Below are 13,370 nucleotides of genomic sequence, written 5' to 3' on the forward strand. Positions count from 1 at the left end.
GCGATCTGGCAACATTGAAACAAGTTTCGAGAAGGACCATGTGTATCGACAGAAGGCGAGAAGAGAAAATTTACATACTTAAGTACTAATAGTTCACGAAAATAATAATTTTTGTGAACTATTATTACTTAAGTATGTAAAAATTTATTACATTTCCTGTTGTACGAGGGTTTTACCCAATTCTCGAACCATGTTAGAGTAAATCCGTGCTTTAAAAGTACCATGTTATACGGGGGATGGTACCAATTCTCAAACAGTGTTAGAGTGAATTCGTGCTATAGAAGTGCCGTGTTATACGGGGGTTACCTGTATGCCGAAAATGCTGCTTTCGATCTTCCGTATTAGATGGGACACAAAAAATAAACAATTGCACAAAATCAAACAAAATTTTTCACAAATAAGCCTTAAAATGCTAGCTGTCAAAATATATAATGATAATACGGTTTAGAATAAAAATGGTGGGAAAAATATGACTAATCTGTCTAGTGGTAAAAAAAAATGAAATTACTTTCTGAGCAACCCAATAAATATAGTTTAATTTCCTATGAATAATCCATGGGTTATCTCTGTCATATTGAAAGGGGGTGTGGGACATGTGCCATTGCAGATTATCTGTCAGTTTTAAACTGTAATTACTACCTCATTTAACAGCTTTTCCTTTGTTTAAACTTACTAAGAGCATTTTTAAAAATAAAAATTTTTTACATGCTATATGTATTCCTCTTTATTATGAACAAACAATTATTTATTGTTACATTGTCACAATGCCAGGCTGCAATTTTTAATCATTTTTTAAATTTATTTAATCTTAAATATGAGAGATATATGACAGACATAAAATAACTTAATCAACAATCAACTAAATGTAGCCAAAAGTTTTTTTTTAAATTTGCAACTATCAAATTACCAACTGAAAATATTATGTCTATATATTTTAATTTAAAAAGTTATTAACTTATCATCTTAAAATAAGAATTAGATACAACAGATACTAAGTGGGTACAAAATGGATCCCTGACATTTAAAAGCACTTTGAAAGAGTATATTTGTAAAAAACAAATGTTTCTTTGTATCTATGTCTTGAGAAGACTTTAAAAAAAAAAATACACGAGCTGTCAAAGTTTTACATTTAGAGCATCAATAGATAATCATAAATATGTGCTGTCTGAATACAATTTGTACTCACTTAGTAAATAAAAGCTTAATAGAACATTTGACTACATTCTGGGTATTTTTATTATTTAGAAACATTCATATAAATTTTTTGCTTTTTATTTTGTTAATTTTGTCTCTATGTATGGATTGAATGATTATGCTTATTTCTTGGGCACAAGTGTAAATGATCCATACTTCTACATGATACTCTAAGAGTTCTTCAATAATAAGAAGTGATGTTTTTGTTCATTTAAACTTATGTTGATGATTTACAGTGTTTTTCATCTTTAAGATCCTTTTGGCTGATCCAAAGCATACAAAAACATTCAAAAACAAATAGCTGACTGACAAATTGTTTTATTTCTTTTATCAATACTTTTTAGTCCATTTTGTAGCTTAAAGTAATATTTAATTACTGTATTCTTAATACCACTGTAAACAATAATTAAATTAATAATATAAAGTCTCTAAAATAATGTGTGACAATGATACATGAACAGTTTTATAGATAGAAGAAATTAAATTGATGATTTTCACAGACATACTGTATTAAATTTCGTTCAGTGTTGCATATTTATATTAGACTTAATTGCCAAATCGTACATTAATTAAATGTTTTGTAATTCTTAACAAAAACCATTTTCTAATAAACAAGTCATTTTACTATTAAAACTTATTTTTTACTTAATACTTAATTAATACCCATCTAGATGCTTCTTAATTTCCACAACAACACTCTATCTCACTGAGAATTATTTATTATTTTTTATAAATACAGTACAGTAGAGCGTCGTTTATCCAAATCAATTGAGGACTGGGGTTGTTTGGATAATTTATTTTTTGGATAACCGATTATATACAAAAAAATATACAGTAGAGCATTGATTATCCGACCCCCGATTAACCGTCACATCGGTTAATCGATCGTTCTAGTCTGCAAATTTCAAATGTCTGCTAGTGATGTGGCATTACAATATTTGGCTATGTCTTGGCTACTTTAATATTATTTTTGTTAAATTTTTGCGTGTTTTAGCTGGCATCAACGGCTCGACCATTGAAGGGAGGCCAATATTTAAACGAGACTTAATTTTCTAATTATGAGTGGTTGTTTGTTTCGTGAGCAATAAAATAATTATTTATGATACAATAGCGACGATTATAATTTTAAAAAAAATTTGTTAGGCTAAACATCGATGAAAATTCAACATGAAGTTGGTTAATAGCAATATACTAATAAACTAATTACATGGGATATACTAATATTCTAATATACTATACTAATAATGTATTTTTTTCCTTTTTTTTGGTTATCCGATTTTTTCAGTTATCCAACCAACCTGAGTCCCCAATTGAGTCGGATAATCGATGCTCTACTGTATTAACCTATCCCATGTTGAAATTTTTCTCCGTTGCGTGTGTCACTTCACATTGAATTTTCTTCAATGTTAAGCCTCACCTAAATTTTTTAAAATAATAATTGTGGCTATTGTATCATTAAAAATTATTTTTTAATTTTGTACAAACAAAATAAATATATTGAAAAATATAAAAACAAAAGAATTATATTTTGGAAGTTAATCTAGTATCAAAAACGTTTGATTCAGCACGACACAGTCCGACTGGAACACTTTCAGTTAACCAATGTTTCAGTTGATTGGCTTTCAGATAAACGACACTCTACTGTACTTAAACATCTAAAATAAGTAAAATTAATATTAATTTCACTTGGTAGTTTTGAATCTAGCATTACATCAGACATACTAGAAGTTTGTTTTAATAAATTGTTTATTATAATTTCTACATAATTTTTGTAATTTATGAAGATATAATGCTAAACAATTGTAAAAATATAAAATTAAAATTTATTCTATATTAACATTTTATTTAACTATTACTGTAATATACAAGAAAATATCATTACTTTTTAGATTGTTTTAAGAGCTGCCAGTAAACTTCATGAGCAAATGCTACATAGAATTATGAGATCTCCAATTAGTTTTTTTGAAACATCACCCTCAGGAAGAATATTAAACAGATTTTCTAAAGATATTGATGAAAGTAAGTTTTTTGTTTATTATCTGTAAATTGCATATCTTTATCAACTTTAATTTTAATTTAATTAAAATTATGTTATTCAAATTATTATGATATGCAACAAAACAAATAGTTTTTGTTTTGTTACAGTGAAATTTACTTTTATTGTAAAATGACTATTTCAGGTTCCTCTTTAGTTTATAAAAATGACTATTATAGCATTGATAAAATCCAAATTTCTCTAATAATGAAAATGAATTTGAGCATAATAATTCAAGTTATTTCTTATATTTTCTAATTATTGTCATTCCTATCATTTACATATTTTTGAAATTTTAGATATTCCTGATAACTTATAGCATATCAGCAGTAAAATCACAATTATTTCTTATTGAAATAATGACCAAACAAACAGTTTTGTGGCAATTAAATTAGATTAGAAAAGTACACCGTGAGTTTCTGAACACTCTGTACATAAGTACAGTGTGTTCAGAAACTCACTGTGTACTTTTGTGTCTTCTCACTTTGTCCTTTTGCATGCACATGAGGAAATTAACAGTTTCATGGTGGAGTCAACTTTTCATTTGAGGTTACTTGTTTGCCTCAATATGTAAAATGTTAAAAACATCGTTCTGGTGACAGCACAATTAAAAAAATAATAAATACATTTGATAAAAATTTCCAGGACAAATAAAATTTTGTATCTTTAGAAAACATTTACAAAAGAATTCTTCTTTGGACATAACTGTAGAAGTGTCCTTCATCTGTTGTCCCTTTGTTTGCCTCTAGGATTAACAATTTCATTGGCGGAGATGACCTTTCTTTTGAGGTTACTATTCCCTGCCTTGATATGTAAAATGTTAAAAAAAAGTTCCTTCTGGTTAAAGTTCTTGCACACTTTAAAAAATATAATACATTTAATAAAAATATATTTAAAAGACACTTATACAGTTATGCGCAAAGAAGCATCCTTTTGTGAATTTGTTTAAAATATGTTTATGTCCCGGCTAAAGTATTTTTATTAAACATTTTTTTCCTTATGGCTTAAAAACATTGCAAATATGCACATTTAACCTTGTCAAATTAAATTTCTGAAGAATTATATAATGCATTTGTAACCTTTTTACACAGAGGACACGAGACTGTAAATTATGCTAAGATTTAAAATAATGTACTCAAAATCTACCATCACTCTGAAGAAAGACAAAAGGAAATNTGTATATTATTTTTTTTAAAGTGTGCAAGCCACTGTCAGAGGAAACACTTTTAATGTTTTACATATTGAGACGGGCAATAGTAGCCTCAAAAGAAAGGTCATCTTCGCCAATGAAATTGTTAATCCTAAAGGTGTATAAAGGGACAACAGATGAAGGACATTTATACAGTTATGTCCAAAGAAGAATTCTTTTATAAATTTTTTCTGAAGTATGTTTATGTCCTGGATAATATATTTTTATTAAAATTTTGTAAATTTAAAAATTTTATTTGTATGGCAACTTTTATCAGATAAAAGATTTAATTGACCCAAAATTGTTTGTTTGCTCATTATTATTTCAATATATAAATAATCCTTGGGACTATATGATTTATGAAATTATAAAATTATTTCTGTTTGAACAACCAATGTTACCTGCAAAAACAAGGTATATCTATGGGCTTTTCTCTCTTGACCAAGTTAATTGTAAGGAATGTAGAATTTAAAGTTTTCTCTTCCCCTCTTACAATATGTTATCCTATCCTCTACATTAGATTTGTGGATGACATCTTGCTATTTTTGGATGGTTCATTTGAAAAGCTGTTATATTTCATACAGCTTTTGTTTCTTGTATATCCCTGTATATCAGTGTTTTTCAACCTGTGGGTCGCAACCTGCAGGGGGTCGCAGGTAAAAGAAAAAGACAAGTGTTTGTAGGTCCTACACTATAATAAAAAAAAACTACAATCTCAGTGAGAAGGCTGTGCTTGTTTATTTTACAATACAATTGGTTTTTTGATTGATATTTAGGTCTCAACAGAAAGAAACTTAAATACGTAGTTTTTAAAATCACTGACATAGTTTTAATATGGCCCTGGGGGTTGCCAGAATATTTTAACTTGTAAAGGGGTCGCTTATTCAAGAAGGTTGAAAAACACTGCTCTATATCATTCAAAAAAGAGGAGGAAAACATAACAAAATTATTTTTTTAGATTTTTCCATTCTAGAATTTCTAAGGGACTTCTGCTATACAGCAAATCACCAATTAAGTTTATCCATTGGTATCATTCTGCTAAATCCTTTTAGTCATCTGGTGACATAGATGTAGCTGTATTTGTCTTTATATGCAGAGTTTATTTATATTCCTCATCTCAGTTTTTAATATATAAAGAACTGCAATTAGTGACTACAGCAGTAGAGCAGAGCAAGATATTCTCATGCCAAATTTAAGTATATCAACACCTTAGTCCAAAGATTACTTTTCATGCATACAACTTTAAACACTAAAAATGAAGATCTCATATTTATACAAACTTCCCAACAAGACCCATATTTAGGGTCTTTTATGTTATGCATTATTCATATTTTCAAAAAACTTTCCATCAAATCACAGTTATCCTTGTGTATAATTGTTTATAATGACAGGGATAGACTTTTTTTATTTTATTTTAGAGAGATCTGTCATTTACTTGACCCCCTTACAACATTCACAGACAAGTTCAAAAATATTTTATGTAGAGCCACAACCAGAAAGCTCTTAAACTATTTTGAAGAGCACCAGAATGACATCATAATAGATATGCCAAAGAACTCTCCGTGAATGTATTAGAAAGATAATTTTGTGCCTTTTTTGGTTGGAAACATTCCTACTGAAACAATGTATGGATCACAAAACTATTTTTCTCTGGGGGTCTTTATATATAACAATGTTAGAATCCTTGAACTCTCGGAACTAAGGTATCACTTTTTAAAATATTAAAAGCTTAGTTTGTATTTTTAGCAACATCATGTATTGTATATTTTTAAAAAATAGTTGTAAATTTTATACAGTTGCTGTAAGCAACTATTGACCATATAGCTTACATTATGTTGTTTTATGTTTTTAAAATTTGTTCGCATCATTATATTCTATATGCATTTGATTGAAAAGTTTTGAAAATTTTTAAGAAAGTACAATATCCAATTGTGAATTTTTTTTTTCCTTGGCATCTATTTGAATGTTGTTTGTATTCTAAATATGTTTTTCATTCTTTTTGTGATTCCATTGTCTTGATCTTGGCTATACTTTGGAGTCATCATGACTTAGTTATCTTCTTATTGAGCTTTCCTTCTGCACACACATGCACCTTCAAGAGAAAAAGAATGTCCCCATTCTTCCATCCATCCATTTTTTACAACTCCCCTTCAATTTCTACTGGGTTTATTCCCTGTAAGCAATAAACTAGCAAAAAAAAGAAAAAAAGAGAACATTCTAGAAATTTCTACAAATAATAACTATAACTAATCTATATTTACATATAATATATGGCAGATGACTGTCACATAACAATTATATTTAATAAATACAACCTCACCATAAACTGTAATATTCGCAAATCACACCTAAATTCAAAATTTCCAGCAAATAAAAATCAAAAATACACATCGAACGTTTTTGGCTACTAAATTTATTGGCCTTCCTCAGGAAATACAAACTGGAAAAACCATTTTATAAATAGAACTTAGCTGCCTTTTAAATTTTTAAAAGAACGAAAATGGCTGTGACATATCGTGTATGATGTATATTATGAGTCTAGATAGCATTTCCACACTGATGATACAGGAATGACATCCGTGTTGATGCAGTTTCCACTCATGCTCGCCTTGTAGAAGTAGCATACAACCACGGATATGGCCGCACGTTTATCAACAATCTGGCATCCAAATATCTAACTCAGTCATCTAACAAGGTTAACAAAGCAGAAGCAAATCAGGTGATCTTAGACTACAAACCGACACTACATTGCGTATATAGAAGGATCTCAAATAATTTAAATGTACTCCTTGCCTATAGAAGGAAACCCACCATTTTCCGCCTTCTCTCAAACGCGAAGGATGACACTGAAGACACGCTGGCTCCTGGGATTTACCACATCCCCCTATATGACGAGAGGTTTGACAGATTACTAGCTTACATAGGATCCACATACTGCAAGCCAGACTAAAAGATCACAAATATGATGTGCTAAAAGGTAACATCAATACGGCTTTAGCACGATATGCCAGCGATCCGGGGATTTCCCCCTGTTGGGACCAGGCCAAGCTAATACACAAGGTTTTCGACAGGCAAAATATAAAAATTTTAGAAGCAGTAGAGATCTACAAGGCAAGCATGAGTGGAAACTGCATCAACACGGATGTCATTCCTGTATCATCAGCGTGGAAACACTATCTAGACTCATAATATATGTCATACACGATACATCACAGCCATTTTCGTTCTTTTAAAAATTTAAAAGGCAGCTAAGTTCTATTTATAGAATGGTATTTCCAGTTTGTATTTCCTGAGGAAGACCGATAAATTTAGTGGCCGAAAATGTTCAATGTGTATNTGTGTATTTAAAAAAATTTTTTAAAAAGTTAATGGCAAAAATATATTTTAGGTTTGCACTTTTCTGCCCTATGTGATGAGAATGAAATCCGAGTTACTTGCAAGATTTACTTCTATGGAAAGAATTTCTTCTTATTGTTTGGTAATAATATTTTTAATGATATTTTAAACTAGATTTTTTAAAATAATATATTTGAATGATGTTTTTAGGAAATAGCTGAAGAAGCTCCTGAATATAATGTACATTGCACTGCCCCAGGTACTTGGCCTCAAATGGGAAAAATTGAATTTAAAAATGTTTGTCTTCGATACAGAGAAGATCTTCCATTAGTATTAGAAAACATTAATTTTAAAATAGAAGCTGGACAAAAAATAGGAGTTGTAGGTCGGACTGGAGCAGGTATGTGGATATGTATGTATGTAAATGTATATAATATCTATATATTTAATATTTCTCTTGAGGCTCACCAGTGACCAATGGATAAAACCATTGAACACTGGTAATTGGTCCTGGGTTTGTATCTGACCAATAGATGGCTGTGTTGAGTTTTCTGTGTTTTCTTCACTGTCTAACACCTAAATAGGGGCCACTTTTTCCATAGAAAATCTTCCTGGAAGACACCCTTCTTGGTAGATCAAATTTGTGTTGTGTTGCCTTATCTGTCAAGTAAACATCAAATGTTTCTCCATGTGAAGTTTTCAGTTTGTTCAAAAGGTATTTTATATTTTAGGAAAATCATCATTGTTGTCATCTTTATTGAGACTAGTTGAATTAAATTCTGGAAGTATACATATTGATGGTATAGATATAAAAAAATTAGGATTGAAACAGTTACGCTCCTCTTTAGCAGTCATACCTCAAGATCCAGTATTATTTGAAGGAACTGTCAGGTAACTTTAAAATCTAATATTAACTCTATTTTATATTTTAAAATAGTTTATAAGTTTGGAATGTTTCTTTTAATTTAAAATTCAGTAAATGTTATTTTATTTGTATATTACATGTGTGTGTGATCACAATTTGTCTGAAGTATTTTTAACAAGTTAATTAATTAATTTTTATTTTTTTCTGTAGTGGATGTTCATATTCCATTCTTGTTGGAATTAGTAATTCAGAGCCTGTTGTTCATTTTCTTACAATTTGTTATATCAGTGGCAATCTATCACATATTTATAATTGCACTATTGCTGGCTATTTCTTTATTTATAATTTTGGACTGGTGGTTAAATACTGGAGTGCAGGAATTTAAACGTCTTGATAATATTTTACGATCGACTGTTATTGTTCATTTGACCACTACTCTCCAAGGGCTCTCTATAATTAGATCATATAACTGTGAATCGTGGTTTATAGAAAGGTAAAAGATTTTCTTTTTATATAATTTGGTAAAACTAATCTCTTTTTTGTATGTTTACAAGGTGATATTGAAATATACAAATTAATATTTTGACAGGTTTTATTCTTTTATAAATCAGCATTCTTTGTCTCACTTAATATTTCATTTGGCCAATCGATGGTTTACATTTCGAATGGAAATTGTTGGAATTGCTGTTATGGGTGCTGCAGCATTAACTGTAGTCCTTATGAAAGATCATACATCTGCAGGATCTGCAGGTTTAGTTCTTGCTGCACTTTTTCAGGTAACTTTTATTTTAATAATATAAAATTTTTTAATATACTGCATGTCATATTGTACAGATGTTCTAATGCACTTCAAACTATCTCTCAAAGTTTAATTTTTAAAAACTTTTGGATTTTCATCTTTTAGTATTGACAGTTACTTTAATTTTTGATACTATATTAGCTATAAAATATCAAAATTCATTTAAAATCGATTCTTCTAAAACATTTTATAATTGCGTGTTTCTATATGAAACTATTTTAAGTATTAAAGTTCAGACAGTTTAAAAAAAGAAATTTATAAAATTAACATATGTGGTGATTCTTGCTTTTGAATAATTCATCAAAAGTTATCCATTATATTTGATGTAATTAAATTTATAATTTGGTTTACATATAAAATTCACAGATCCAAGTTTGCTATGGATCATGATTTTTCAGATTTTTAAAAATTTAAATATTTAATTATTAAAGTAATAAACAAGTGTAGTGTATAGTNTATCTTTTACTCAATTGGAGATTGCACCAATAAATATGTCTAGGGTTAAAGTGTAAATGTATAAACTTGAAGTTATTCCATTTTATAATATTGTTCATATTAATCTGTGTGATATTATCAGGTATGTAATATAAGCAGTATTATGAAAATAATAAAATGGATTTTTGGAAAAATAATGTATTTATTTATTCATTTATTTTTTATAAATGCATAAACTGTACACACACACACATATATATATATATATATAAACAACAACTCAATAAACCTCATCTGACTTTAATACATAATCTGGTAGTGCTTGTATAGAAAGAAAAGATATCTCAACATGTACAAAATGCTTTCAGAATAATAACAACAATAAAAACTAATTAAGCTGTATGTTATAATTTTTTACAAAGTTTTTAAAAATATTTAGAAACCTAAAATATAGGATGCTTTCAACATCATAAATTAATCTTACTTTTTTGTAAATAAAATGATGAAACAAGTTAAGAATAAATGTGCATAAAGATGAGACATAATATTGTTAGGATGAAAATAGAAAATAGGAAGATAATTCTGACATTACCAAGAGATAAGAAATATTGAGAAATAATCTGTCAAAGTAAAAAGTATGATCATACATAAAAGCAAAACATAGTTGAGAATGAATGATTTCAGAGCTGTGTTAACAGATAAAATAGTAAGCAGATAAAAATTATTTTTTGTTTAACAAAGAACTGCTATAAAATAGTTTTGAGTAATGTGATGTAGATATAAGAAACAAGGATTATCAGTAATTTTACACTGTGTCAATAATGCTTATTGAATTTATGAATCACAGTAGATGTTTATTAAACTAAGATTTTGAACTTAAGTCTACAACTTTTACAATTTAATTTTGTAGAATAATTTTTCTTATTTAAGGGAAAAATTTGCAAACTATTACTAAATTCAGTTTGTTTTTTCAGATATAACTTGGATCCTTTTTCAGAACATACAGACAATCAATTATGGGTAGCGTTGGACAGAGCACATCTTAAGTATAAAGTATAAAAATAAATTCATATCTGTCTCTAGCAGTTTGACAGTCTAAACATCAATCATAATTTTATATATTTATACCTAGATCAGTCAAGAAGAAAAACAGTTGGAAGCTACAGTGGAGAAAAATGGTGAAAACTTCTCAATAGGTGAAAGACAGCTTCTATGTTTAGCCAGAGCTCTTTTAAGGAAGAATAAAGTATGTTTTGTTTTTCTTATAATTTTAAAAAGATATGAAATGAATTTGTAATATCAATAAAAGCTCATTTTTATTTTGAAAGATTTTAATGCTGGATGAAGCCACTGCATCAGTGGATATAGAGACAGATCATTTGATTCAGGCAACAATCAAAGAAATGTTTCAAGCATGTACAGTTATAACTATTGCACACAGACTTAATACTATTTGGTCTAGTGATAAAGTAATTGTTATGGATTCAGGAAAAGTAAGGCTTTCAAATATGATTATTTACTGTATTATAGAATGCATTAAATTAAATTTAAAAATTTTTTATAGGTTATGGAATTTGATACTCCAACAAATCTTTTATCTCAGGAAGGATCAATATTTCGTTCCATGATAAATGCAATGAGAAAATCAAATGAATAAAGATTATGTAAATTATTCTGCCATTAACTATAACAGTATTATAATATTTCTCTATCTTTATAGATTATTAGTAGTATGTTTTTTAGATTTTTATTTTAATATTAATATGTTATGAACATTGTGATTGCTCATATAAATATCTAGTTCAACTATAAAGAGGTAATGGTTATATATGAAAATTTACTTTTTTGGTGCTGAAGTTTTGCAAATATATTACCACCATTTATTTATTATAGACATAATTCTGTGATAATCATTTATGTGATAAAATCTTAACAGTTAGTGCAATCCTTAAAAATTTCCATATTGTTTATAAAATAATAAGAAGAAAGTTGTTTGTGTGTGTGTATGCATATGTATATACATATATTTTTTATATCCAACTTTTTTTTTTAAATCTTTTAAAGTTCTAAAAGATTATTTATTGTAGATTATTTTCATACATCTGATATTAATTTTTGGTAATAAAATTGATTTATTTGTTAATAAGAGAACAGAATATAAGATGTGAAACAGAAAGATTAGCAACATTTGAATTATATTCATGTCCATTTTCAATGTTGAATTGTTAAAATGTTTACTTTATTTAGTGCCTTGATAGATCATTTCTGAGATCTCAAATCATAAGTTATTATTAACTTTTATCTTTTAAAATCTTGATGTAATAGTTCATATTCCAGTGTAAATAATCAGATGTGCATCTATTATACAAAATGTCCAATTATTCTGTTTTCAGAAGCTAAACCAATATGTTCTATGTCTAAAATGCTTGAAAAAACAATTATTTTTCTATACTCATACAAAATGTTTTAAAACTAGTTATATTATCATATACAACCTTTCCGCATATAGAAGTAAAATTATAATATCAATCAAAATAGTTAAAAGAAATAATATTTGAGAATATTTATAACTTAATGAGCAATTTTTACTAGGGAATTATTATTCATTACTGATTTGAAACCTTTTATTCTCATTCTTTCAATAAATATATGTTAATTCATTATTTACTAAATAATATTGAATGTTTATATTCTTGAAGCATGCAGTAGAAAAGCATTTTGTAAGTTTTTTTCATTCTTTTTTTTACTGTTTTAGTTCATTTATTCAATAGAAAACAGCACTTATTCTTTCTGTTACACAATCCTGTGATATTACTGAATTTTTAAGTGAAAAGTGAATCATTAATAGTTATATAACAAACTTATTATTTGTTGCTTACAGGAAAACCATTCAGAAATTTTGTAGGTATTTCTGTTTTGTATACAAATAAACTGATATTTTGGATTAATATAAAATTATATAATAAAAATTCTTTGACATGATGCTGATAACAAATTTCAATGTCTATTACAGCTAGTGTAAGTCATTTTGGAAAATGAAGTTACAACAAAATTTATCACAGTATTAATAATAATGTTGAAAATTTGATAACAGCTGAAATATTTTTTTGCATTTGTCAATTTTTAGAGTCTATTTCACATAAAAAAATCATTATAATAGTCTCATAATGACATTTAAAATCTTTGTATCAGTTATGATAAAAATCTATTAAATTTAAAACATAATTTATCAAAATTTTGCAATTCGTAAAGAATTATTTCATATAATAAATATAATTATAAATTCATTCTCTTTAAATAAAAATGATGTAAAATATCTATGGGACATTGAAATCAAAGACTGCCAGCAAATTGAATAACTATTTTTTAATAAATGCAAATTCTATATATTTTTATACTAAGTAGGTTACTTGAACCTATTCAATATAAAAATTTGTCCTTATTTGCAATGAGAGAATATTTTATTTGCTTACAAATTACTCAAAGAATTTAACCTTATATACATATAGATCATAAA

General features: G+C 27.5%; 1 protein-coding gene across 1 annotated transcript in view; it reads left to right on the forward strand.

The window, feature by feature from the left end:
* The window catches only part of LOC111637165 (multidrug resistance-associated protein 5-like), a 48,358-nt gene extending 35,352 nt beyond the window's left edge, over window positions 1-13,006 (forward strand). The window contains exons 11-19 of the mRNA XM_023382589.1: window positions 3,084-3,213; window positions 6,215-6,219; window positions 7,807-7,896; window positions 7,965-8,154; window positions 8,486-8,645; window positions 10,828-10,906; window positions 10,986-11,099; window positions 11,182-11,346; window positions 11,418-13,006. Of these exons, the coding sequence (XP_023238357.1) occupies window positions 3,084-3,213; window positions 6,215-6,219; window positions 7,807-7,896; window positions 7,965-8,154; window positions 8,486-8,645; window positions 10,828-10,906; window positions 10,986-11,099; window positions 11,182-11,346; window positions 11,418-11,510 (1,026 nt within the window). The 3' untranslated portion in view covers window positions 11,511-13,006. The remainder of the gene's footprint in view (window positions 1-3,083; window positions 3,214-6,214; window positions 6,220-7,806; window positions 7,897-7,964; window positions 8,155-8,485; window positions 8,646-10,827; window positions 10,907-10,985; window positions 11,100-11,181; window positions 11,347-11,417) is intronic.
* The last annotated feature ends 364 nt before the right edge of the window (window positions 13,007-13,370 follow it).

The sequence above is a fragment of the Centruroides sculpturatus genome, unplaced genomic scaffold, assembly GCF_000671375.1.
Source record: "Centruroides sculpturatus isolate CEXI.00-Female unplaced genomic scaffold, Cexi_2.0 scaffold1080, whole genome shotgun sequence".
NCBI classification, from domain to species: Eukaryota; Metazoa; Arthropoda; class Arachnida; order Scorpiones; family Buthidae; genus Centruroides; species Centruroides sculpturatus.